The sequence below is a fragment of the Apodemus sylvaticus genome, chromosome 8 (genome assembly GCF_947179515.1).
Source record: "Apodemus sylvaticus chromosome 8, mApoSyl1.1, whole genome shotgun sequence".
Classification (NCBI taxonomy): domain Eukaryota; kingdom Metazoa; phylum Chordata; class Mammalia; order Rodentia; family Muridae; genus Apodemus; species Apodemus sylvaticus.
In genome coordinates this window covers 75473452-75485244 of record NC_067479.1, presented here as the reverse complement: position 1 = coordinate 75485244, position 11793 = coordinate 75473452, and the positions used below count along the sequence as shown (strand labels likewise).

The 11793-nt window shown below is 45.5% G+C and overlaps 1 protein-coding gene across 1 annotated transcript; it reads right to left on the bottom strand.

Moving 5' to 3' along the window:
* On the bottom strand, positions 1–1737 carry Rnase1 (ribonuclease A family member 1, pancreatic). The gene is made up of 2 exons (XM_052191591.1): positions 1626–1737; positions 1–751 (listed from the first exon to the last, which is right to left on the bottom strand). Exon 2 carries the CDS (start codon positions 725–727, stop codon positions 278–280), a length of 450 nt encoding a protein of 149 aa, XP_052047551.1. The 5' UTR covers positions 728–751; positions 1626–1737; the 3' UTR covers positions 1–277.
* Between the last annotated feature and the right edge of the window lie 10056 nt (positions 1738–11793).

The following is an 11793-nucleotide window of genomic DNA, read 5'->3' as shown; positions in this document are numbered from 1 at the left end:
TTTATAGTGAACAGGACTTTATTTGGTTGTTGGTTCTGAAGTCAAGGAAGTCTAAGGTTGAAGGGACATGTTCGGGAGAGGACCATCTTGCTTCATTTCTCTATGGCAAGAGAGGGGCCTGGGAGCAAGACACAGATCAGGAATGCATGTCTTGTCACATGTAAGTCCTACCAGGAGTTACTTCTTTTGGGGAAAGAATGATAGGAAGGAGAGGCAGGTGTTGACAGGATGAGGTTGGAAGACATGGACATCTCACTGCTTTGGCCTAGGTTGAGCTCTACACAGAAGCATCGAAGTGGACTGGTACAGAGGGGTTCCCATCACAGGCCACAATGATGTGCTTCTGGTGGTGACTGGTCTGGTAGTCACAGTTGGGATACCTGGAGTTCCCCTTCAGGCGGCAGTCAGTGATGTGCAGGGCTGAGGTGCTCTTGTAGCAGTTGCTATTCCCATTCTTGCATTTGACATTTTCCTGGGAGCAGACAGCCTGGACATCTACCAAGGGTTCGTGCACGAAAGTGTTCACAGGCTTGCATGACCCCTTTGTCATCTCCCGGCTCTTCATCATTTGGTTGCAGTAGGTGGGGCTGCTGCTGGAGGAACCAGCTGAATCCATGTGCTGCCGCTCAAACTTCTCCGCCGAGGATTCCTTGCCCAGGGAAGGCTGGACGCATCCAAGCACCAGGACATACAATGAAAACAGAATGAGGGACTTCTCCAGACCCATGGTTGCTTTGGTGCTCAGCGGAGGCTGAAAGAAAAGGAAGAGAAAAAAGGGTGAATCCTCAGAAGAGCTGCAGCACCCACTTCTGTCTCCACAGAAGACTCTCCCACCTCAGCCTCCTTACACATTAATGCCCCACCTCCCCAGAACACTCCCCACTCAGCCTCCCCAGCACATCCCCCCTCAGCCTCTCCAGCATACTACCACCATCTCAGCCTCACCAGCAGCCCCTCCACCCACCCGCCCCAGCCTACCTCCTATGCACACTCCCGTACCACCAGCATCCTCCCCAACCTCAGCCTCCCCAGGACTGTCCCATTCTTTGGGTGAGCCAGAAAGATTTCCCTCTGCCAAAAGACCTTGCAAGTGAGACATTGTTTTACTTCATTACTTACTGAAGAGAAACCATTGTTTTCTGTAGGAGGTAAGCTGTGTCACCTAAACTGTTGGCAAAATGCTGAACACATTTTGGGGTTTTTTTTTCCTCATATAAAATACATTTGAAAAATAGAACACATTTATAAATAGTGTTCAAATACCTCATCAAAAGGTCATTTAGAATGTGCCATAGGCTAAAATGTAGTTCTGGATCGTTACTGACATCTAGGACTGTGACTTTAGTCTCATTATTTTATAACACAGGGGAACTTGGTCTAGTGCCTGACTCTGGCAGTATCCAGGGTTTGGGATTTAGTCTAAAGACACATACTCCCTCCCCCAGCCTGGGATCTCTGTCCTCCCCAACCTACTCTTACTTTATATCTGACTGTGCTATGTCTCCACTCTAGCCTCAGGCTGTTTGCCTGGCCCAGCTTTTCTGGAGTTTGTGTCAGTCAAGAGTGAGTAGCCTTGATTCTCTGGGTTCTTAAATAGTTACTGAGGCCACCTCTAGGCCACTTACCTGAAACTTTTAGTTTGAACTCCAGGACAAATTGGAAGCCAGTTTCTTCAGTCACACAGTCTCTGTGGTGTGGAATTTAAAAGGATTCCAAGGGGTTGGCATCCAAGAAAAATGGGTGGAGTAAATCTGGGTCAGTCTTATCTGAATAATAAAAACAAGGGCATTATAAACTTGGATGGGAAATCCCCCAAGGCTGCCAAGGAAAGAGAAAACACCATTTGAGCCTCATGTGTTGATTCCCAAGGGGCAGCAGAGCAGCCACAGGGACAATGGCACATACATTTCACATTCCTTCACAAAGCCTTGTAACTTATGAACATGTTGTTTATATCATTTACAACCTGGAGGTTAACAAAGGACACATAGAGGTCCAGGCAATCATGGAAGAGGGCAGCTCTCCCACTCTATAATGCTGAATCAAATTGAACTCCAGCAGTGCCTCTCTGGGAGAGGGAATAAGAGGGCTTCCTGTCTGCAATTTGAGTCTTCCAGTATTAGTGGAGTTGTTAGGGCAAAAGTCTGGGTTGTGGCTGGCTTACCAAATCAACCTCAGTCACTCACCCTCAACAGACCAATTAAACTGACAAATAATATCAAAAAGGAGAGAAACAGGGTGTATTCAATGTTTCTAATTGGGAAAAGGAATAAAGAGAGTCCAGTGACCCCCGAATCCCACTTCAGGGTCATGACATGAACTTTAGGCTTAAGTGGAGGACAAAAGGTATACATAAATAAGCAATCCAGATCAAAGTGTGGCCCCACCCATCACTGACTCATCCCAGACTTGGCTCCAGTCTGTCCTGCAAAGTGGTCAGACAGGTTGACAGAATGGCATGAAGCCTCTTTCTAGGAGACAACTCCTCTCTCTCTCTCTCTCTCTCTCTCTCTCTCTCTCTCTCTCTCTCTTTCTCTCTCTCTCTCTCTCTTTCTGTCTTTCTCTGTCTCTCTGTCTCTGTCTCTCTCTGTCTCTGTCTCTCTCTGCCTTTGTCTCGGTCTCTCTCTCTCTCTCCCTCTCTCCTTCTGACTAGCACATGGCCCTTCTCAGCCTTTCTTTCTGGAGCACGAGACTCCTGGGGAAACTCTTTGTTGTTTACTGTTGTTTGTTTTTAACAGGTTTAGCCTTTAGTTAAACATGGTAACAAAAGTTATCCAAAAGGACCAAAGCCTGGGTCAGCATCCATCACTGGACTTCTGGTTTCTTCCTTCTTTGCCTCCACTTTCTTCTCCACAGGGGCAGCAGCAATGGAGGAAGAGCTGAGAACCAGCCCCTGCACTACAGATGGAGCTTCGTGTTGGTCTTGGCCAGGGCCTTAGCAAACAAGCCAGACCAGAACAGTTCAACACTGATAGCAGCTGCTTTAGTGTGGCCATTGGTCATTCTTTCATTCTTTCGTTCTTTCGCTCTTTCCTTCAAGATTCATTTATTTTATGTATATGAGTACACTATCACTGTCTTCAGGCACACCAGAAGAGGGCATCAGATCCCACTACAGATGGTTGTGAGCCACCATATGGTCACTGGGGATTGAACTCAGGACCTCTGGAAGAAAAGTCAATGCTCTTTACATGGAGTCATCTCTCCAGGCCAAGGCCATTGATCTTATCCTGATTGTCACTTCATTTCCATGCAGGATGAGAGAGAGCAGATGCAGGAGAGCTCAGGGAGTCATGTGACTATGAGGAGTGGCAGTGTGGTGCTAGTCTCAGGATGAAGTGAAGGCCTCATCCAAAGGCAGTCTTAGCTTCCTTGAAGCCTAGCATGTTGGCAGCAGCTGTGGAATGCCTGGGGAAATTCTCATTCATTGATGTCTGTACTGGATAGTTTTATGTCAACTTGACACAAGCTCCAGTTATCTAAAAGAAAGGAACCTCAGTTGAGAAAATATCCCCATAAGATCCAACTGAAGGACACTTTCTTCATGATCAATGGGGGAGGGTCCAGGCTATTGTGGATGGAGCCATCTCTGAGATGGAGATCCTGGGTTCTACAAGAAAGCAGGTAGAGAAAGCCATGTGGAGCAAGCCAGTAAGGAGCACCCCCACTGTCACCTCCATGCTCTCTACACCAGCTCCTGCCTCCAGGTTCTTGCCCTGTTGAGTTCCCGTCCTGAGTTCCTTCAATGATGAAAAATGATATGGAAGTATAAGCCATTTAAACCCTTCCCTCCCCAACTTGTTTTTTGCCATGGTGTTTGGTCACAGTAACAGAAACCCTAAGACAGAGCCGAATGTCTCAATAGTCTTATAGCTGAGGAGTGGGGTAAAACTGTCCTTCCAGTATCTCCCAGAATCATTCTAGGAGGTTTGGTGAAGACAGACAAGATGCCTGACTAGAAGGAGACCTCCAGGGTGAGCTCTACCACTTCTGGCCACTTTCCATCATCTTCTGTGCCTGGTCTGGAATACTCAAGGTAGGAACAGAGCAGAGCTAAAGACAAACCAAAACCACAAACATTTTCTGGAGAAAATACACAATGAAATGGTTTGGGGAGGCCAGGTTACCCTGAGTGTAGGGAGCCCCATCTTGACCTGTAAATGAAGAGTTTCTTATGGTACTTATAAGGTTTACAGATCAAAGGGTTCCTCTTTCCCAGCTGGGAAGTGATCCCTTGTAAACAAGGAGGACACCAGGTATGTGAGATAACTTCCTTACCCTGTACCTGATGTGAAGCAATGACAGCATTTAGGTCTTAGAAAACTATACCCTGTTTCACCTTGGGGCTGAAGGTTGTTCTCAGAAGAAGCATGCTCTCTGTAACTGCTCTGATCTTGCACTTAGACTGGTCCTGCCCCCACCTCTGAACTCAAGGATAACAACCATGCATACCACACCCCATTTTATGTGGTGCTTGGAGTGTAAGCCAGGACTTCGTGCATGTGGGGCAAGCAAGTGCTCTACCAACTACATTCCCAGGCCGGGAAGAAAGAGCTCTTCAAGGAAGAAATTGAAGATTGTTTTTCATGTAGTATCCAAGTAAAATCAGCATTCCTAGGAGGAATGAGGATGCTGTGGCATTGGGGTGATGAAGACCTGATGTGGCACAGCGTTGGCTTTCATGCTCCAGTAGTTTACACACTTATGCCTATGTAAGCCAAGAAAGCACAAGATTAAAACAAAATAAGCATGATTTACTTTGGATGTAGAACAGATTTTTCAAATTAGGGAATCACAGGCCAGTACTCAGATCTGTCTCTTCATGGTGGTGGGGAATGGAGGACTGAAGGGGAGAGGGGAAGATGGTTGTTGATTGGATTGTAATAGGGAGAGGCTGAGGAGTTCTGTTGTCCTAGAGCAGATGGTCATCATCACCCTTCACAGGCTATATGCTTCTTTTGGCTCCAAACATATAAACTGAGCATCTTGGTAACAGATGTATAGACTTAGGACAGGACTGCTCCAAGGTATGAGTGAGGGGAAGGTTCTTATTATAGTTAGGAGGGAGAGAACAGCCAGAGGTACCTGGGAGTGTCCAGAGCAGAGACAGAAGTAGACTGGACATGGCCAGAAGACTGAACAGAGCCATGGGGAGCAGATGATACAGGAGGAGAAAGAGACAACCCAGAGAGAGAAGCCAGATAGAGGAAGATACAGCACATGGCCAGACTGCAGAGTTATCAGGAATGGGATGGGATGCTCAGGAGCTGGAGAAGTTTAGGATAGGGTGAGGGGTGAGAAGAGCAACTGGTAGTTGTGATACGGAGGGAGCCTGGAGGCCAACATGCACTTTAATAGATATAGGCACCACAGATAACCATTAGTTCCTTCTGACAATGATGAGGAAAGGCTCCTTTGGCAGAGGGGAATGGGTCCCAGACTTCGGGGGAGTAGAGCTTCCTTCAGACCTGACATTCTGCAGGGGAGATTTTGGATATAGGCTGACTTTTACACAAGTCCATTTTTTTTTGTAAAAAAAAATGTGTGTGTGTAAGTGTGTGTGAGTGCATGCATGCATGCATGCATGTGTGTGTGTCAAGTCGAAATAGTGCCTGTCATATACCCATCATGTCAATAACAGTTTAGGCCTTCTTTTCCATTATGTCATTCTAGATATTGTCATCAGAATTTTCAACCAGGGAGATCTTGTCTGAAAGAAAAATCAGAGAAAAAGTATGCCTGAATATTACTGAAACAGACTTTTATTATATTCTATGATCAAATACAGTGATGAATTGCCCAGGAACCAATCTGTAGATTCATGCCTCATGACCAAGGAATGAATCAGAGTTCTGTATTGTTGGAAGACTATGTCTTTGCCATTGCTAATTCTTTTTGTTGTAATCAGATTAAAAAGAAACAAACAAGGGCTGGAAGGCTGGAGGGATGGTTCAGAAGTTAATAACACTGGCTGATCTTCCAGAGGACCAGGTTGAAATTCTGTTCCCTACACCTACATGGCAGCCTACAACTGTAACACAAGTCACACAAGATCCAAAACCCTCTTCTTCCCTCCATGGACATTGCCTACATGTGTGAAAACATGCATGCTAGCAAAACCACATTTATATTTTATTTATTTGTTTATTAACACATAATATACACACAATCATACATAAAAAATAAATAGGAAAATATAGAAATCTTAAAGAAAGAGCTATTTACCCAGGCAGACTGGTTCCCCACTCACAACCCCAGCACTGGGAGACAGGAGAAGGCTTGACAACTTGATCTACATTGTGAGTTTGAGATCAGCAATGAAAACATAGATCCTGTATCAAATTTATAAAATAAAATAAAAATCAATTTGTATCTCTAGTGCTGGCCATGACAGCCTGTGAGGTTGAGGATTTTGATTTTGAAGCATCTCAGAGAACCTATTGGTTTTTCTGCTTGGGGTGACAGTGGTCTTTATCTAGATGTTTCTGTGTAACACTAATCATTATAACGATATAGTATAAAGGTGAAGATCTTTCAGTACAGTACACCATGAAGAGGACGGACTAATTTCTGAGCAATAATCCAACATGTACAGAACAAAGGGAAGGAGGTGCGTGGGCATCTCCATGGTAAACCTCCCACCTTCTGAGAATTGACTCCCCTCTTCACACCACCACTGACTTCAACTGAAATAGAATTTGGGGTAGATACAAGAGTTCATTCTCAGTTATATGTAAACATTGATGAGTGTAAGGGAATTTAGGGGCATGTAAAGAGTAAGGAAGAACATCTATGGGCGTGTGAAAAGAAATGGAGGGCACTGTGTGTGGGGAGGTGAGGAGTAAGGGAGCCCAACGTGGGGTTGAGGAGTAAGGGAGGCATTTTGGGTTACTGTTGTTTTGAGTGAAACACCATGAACAAAAAAGCAAGAAGGGGAGGAAAGAGTGTATTAATCTTACATTTCCAGATCATAGTCCATTACTGGAGGAAGTCAGGACTGGACCTTATGCAGGGCTGGAACCTGGAGGCAGGAGCTGATTCAGAGGCCATGGAGGAGTGCTGCTTACTGGCTTACTTCCCATAGTTTCCTCAACCTGCTTTCTTATTGAACCCAGGACCACCAGCCCATGGATGGCACCACCCACAGTGGGCTGGGCACACCCCCATTGATGACTAGCTGAGAAAATGCCTTACAGCTGGAGCTCATGAGAGCATTTTGACAACTAAGTATCCTATCTCTCTGATGACTCTCCCTGTGTCAAGTTGACAAACAAAACCAGTCACCATAGGAGGGAATTGTGAGGGTGCGAAGATTAAGGTAAGGTGTTGATGGGGTGGGAGGAATAAGGAAGGGCATGGGTGGATGAGAAGTAAGGGGGCATTGTGGGAGTGTGAGGAATAAGTGAAGCCATTGTGGTGTGAAGAGTGAGGGCACAGATTCAGCAAAGCTGGGCTTTACCTTGAGGGCTCAGTTTCTCCTCTCTGAGCTTCACTCCTTTCTCCTTTATTCAGGACACTGTGCAAACATCTTCCTCTTCCTGTCTTCCCCTCCACCTTTCTCTCTCTCCTTTTCTCTTATTCTTCCTTTTTGAAAGTCCAGATGGTTTGTAGCCAGGTCAACTTGAATATTTGTTCTGATAATTGCTTCCAAGGGTAGAACAACATGTTTTACCTCCTGTTGAAGACTTTGAGTCACTAAGAACAGAGATGGGGCATTAACTGTGGATGTGTGATAAGTTTTTCTGCACCTCCAAAAGCTCTTTGGGGAGGCGTGATGAGTCTGAATGAGGCAGGGGTATGACGGGACTGTATGCTCAGGTGATATGCCTGGAAATGGATCTGAGTAGGCCTGAATGGAGCAAGCTACCTACTTCAAAGTCATCATAGCCATCATTCCTCTTGATCACTCCCATCAAATAAGACTCCCCACCTCTCCTCTCACCCCTCTTCACCCCCACATGAAGTCTGAGCCCTGGGTTGAGGTCAGACAGGCACACAGTCTCCTTTTCCAGATGGTTGCTTTGACTTGCCTGTGAGTCCAGCAGGTGCAGTCAACAGCCCTGTCTTCAGATCACAGAGGCCTTATCTCCTACCACACCTCAGACTACTGACACTATCAATTTTCTTCGGTCCCAGGGACAAGGTATCCAGTGTTGGGACAAACTATATGTGCCCAAAGCTGAGCAGCGAAGGCTGGTTTCTGCTTGTGCTGCCAAGTCTTTCTGGCCCTTTCATGGCAAGACATTTTACTGCTTGAGTTCAGAGGTCAACATTTGTTTATCTTTTTCATGTTAAAGCAGGTTTTTTTTTTTTTAAAGGTAGTCAAGACATTCCTACACTGGACTAAATTTCCTTTTTCCTTTCTCATGAACATTCATCCTGGTCACATGTAGACACCTGATACCTGTTAAGTATACAGAGCCCAGCATTAGTGCTTCTTCTAACTTTTTTTCTGTCTAAATTCTCCTGTCTTGTCACTAAAATTTATTTTAAGTGTACGGGTGTGGATTTTCCATGAAATTCTTCTCAACACAATTTGCTCTAAAATTTCTCCTGCTTCACTCACTCTCCAGCCATGTAAGAGCTGTTGTGGATTCTGCTCTAGCCCAATAAGGTCTAGTTGTGAGCTATTGCTCAGAATTCTCAACCTTATTGAGTCTTACATTCTGATTAATTGCTTCCCCCTGAGAAAGACAAGAGGGTTCCAATGGCTAGCATCCTCCCCCTCCTGCTTTCTCATAACAAGGGGTCATTTCACACAGAAATCCTGGGGGGATGAGCTACAGAGAATGAGCTGGGACAAGTGATTGGCCCCTCAGCTTTGGGTTGGTGACACTGGTGCCTGCTCTGGAGGGAAATGCTGACAAAGACAGGTAAAATTTCCCTAAAGTGACTGAAAGAGACCTGGGAACAACCAGGTTGAAAGATAATTTGGACTGTAATAATAATGATGATGATGATGATAAAAATAATAATAGCATGCACACAAAGAGAGTCTGTGTGTATGTGTGTGTGTGTGTGTGTAAGAAAGAGAGACAGGCAGACAGACAGACAGACAGACAGAAAGACAGAGACAGAGTTTGTGTATATCTGTTTGTGTGTGTTTGTGTGTATGGGAGGCAAGGAGGGAGAGCTCAGCACATGTCTTTCCTCTGGTATGCTGGGCAATATCTGCTCTATTTAGGGAAACAGAACTGATAAAGTGGGAAAGGGCATCTGGAGAATGAGCCTTGTCCCTGGGACTGAAGAACACTGATAGTGTCACTAGTCTGAGGTAGGGTAGGAGATAAGGCCTGTGTGTTCTGGAGACAGGGCTGTTGACTGAACCTGCTGGACTCACTGAAAAGTCAGGGCAACCATCTGGAAAAGAAGACTGTGTGCCTGCCTGACCTCAGCCCAGGGCCTGAATGTTTGAACCTTCTTTGCTCAAGCTCATGCAGGGGTGGAGAGGGGCGAGAGAAGAGGTGGGGAGTCTTCTTTGATGGGAGCGATCAAGAGGAATGATGGCCGCCATGACTTTGAAGTAGGTTGTTTGCCCCTTTCAGGACCACTGGGATCCATCTCCTGGCTTCTCACCTGCCCACAAGCATACAGTCCCCTCATCCCCCTGCCTCATTCAGACTCATCAAGACTCCCCAGAGAGTTTTTGGAGGTGCAGGAATGTTTCTCATACTTCCACAGAAAACATGGACAGGAACATACATATACAAAGAGACAGACAGAGACAGAGAGAGAGACAGAGGGAGAGACAGAGAGACACAGAAACAGAGAGATGAGAAAGAAAAAGAGAGAAAGAAAGGAAAGAAGAAGAAAGTAAAAAGGAAGGAAGGAAGCCCTAGGAAGACAACTTCTTCAAGCACAGCTTTCTTTCCAAGAGGCTTCACAGGACCGTTCCATCCAGGAAGCTAGATCTCAAGGACAGTTGGCAACCTCTAGTCACTGCACACCCTCCATCTCCTGATTTCCTTCAGTTCCCCATTAGGAGGATGACAGAGCACAGAAGTGCTTCTTGCAAAAGGAATGGAAGGCACTGTCAAGGTGGCAGCCACCTGAGGGGGTCAATGCAGAGGCACACAGAGAGCTCAGCCTGTCTCCTGTGGAGAACGTGGATCCTTCTATTAACCAATAGCCGCAGTCTTGGTCATCAGTCTCCAGACCCGTTTTGGGCTTTAGAGTCCTGACATCTTTCCTCAGTTCTGTCCCCTGAGGATGACTCTCACTTCTCCAGAAAAGCCAGCTCTTAACTGCTCTGTGGCTTACTGGCTTCTGTCTGAGAAAAGTCTCAATATCTTCTCCCTCTTCCCTCTAACCTGCTAACAAAAAGAAGTTTGATGTCTCAGTAAAACAGACTAAAATTCTAACTGAAGTTTCTGGACAAGGCAAAACTTTTTTCTCAAGTCCAGGTACTTGATGGTGGAGTCGTGTTAGAAAAACAATGTCAGCTGCAGTCCATTCTTATCATCTGCACAAAGAAAATGGAGGAAAGGGGAAGGAGCCAGCTTCTTTAGTTGTTTAAATTTTGAGAATGCAGCTGGGCCTTTGGGTAAACAGAGGTGGGGAGGGTATTTACATACATTAAAGTCTTTAAAGCTGGGGGAAATGAAAAAAAATCCTTGTCATTAAAGTAAGTTTTACAGTGTTTGTTAAAATAGACTAATAGTGGGTGTCTCTTACACCCACTCCCACCTCACGTGCCCTTCCTCCCTCTCTGTCTCCTTCTTCCTGTATTTATTTCAGATCTCACAGAGGAGTCGCACAGCAGAACTCAGCAGGGCTCTGATTATTTCCAGTGAGCAGAAGAAGGTTTCCCACACAGAGCAAACTGGCTCCCAGGGCCTTTATCATCACTTCATTTTCCTTTATGGTTGAATAAAGTTCTGCTGTGCATGTTTTGACCCACTGTCTTTATCCATCTGTTGTTGATAGACATCAGGCTGGACCCACTTCCTGGCTCTCCTGCATAGATCAGCAGTAAGTATCACTGATCAAATATCTCTGTAGTGTGTCTTCAGGGCATACACCCATGCATGCTGTACCTGGGCAATAGAGTAGGCCTGTCCTTCTTCTTTCCATTTTCCACAGTGGTTCCACAAATTGGCATTTCCACAAGTGGTGAATACACGTGTTTCCGTTTCCCTTCACCACTATCCCCAAATCCTAGACTGCATTAGTTTTTGTCACTTGTTTTCTTAATGACAGCCCTGCTGACTGGGAAAAGAAATAACTTTTATGACAGCCTTAGCTATTAGGGAAATGTAATTAAAACAACCTTGAGAATCTTTGAGTTGGATCCCACCTAGACTACAGAGTGAGTGCCAGGACAGCCAGGACTACATAGAGAACCTGTCTCAAAAACAAAATGAACAATCCATCTCACCCAGGTCACTGTGGCTAGCATCAAGAAAACACTGAGCACAAATGCTGGCCAGGATCCAGGGAAGCCTAAGCTGGTTTCCTACAGGCAGGAGTGTACGCTGCCTGTAAGAAACCATGGAAACCAGTGTGGCAGGTTCTACACAATGTACCATCTGATCCAGCTATACCACCGTGGAGCATGTGCCCACTCATCATAGATGACTAGAGGGTAACTATGGGACACATTTGCATGATGGAGTTCTATTCACATGGAAAGGAGTGTCAACTTTACTTTTATTATTGGGGAGGGTGTTATTGGATATTTTCTTTATTTACATTTCATGTAATTTTTTCTTTCTAGGTCTCCCCTTCAGAGAACCCCTATCACATCACCCTCCCCCTGCCTCTATGAGGGTGTTCTCCTACCTACCCACCCAC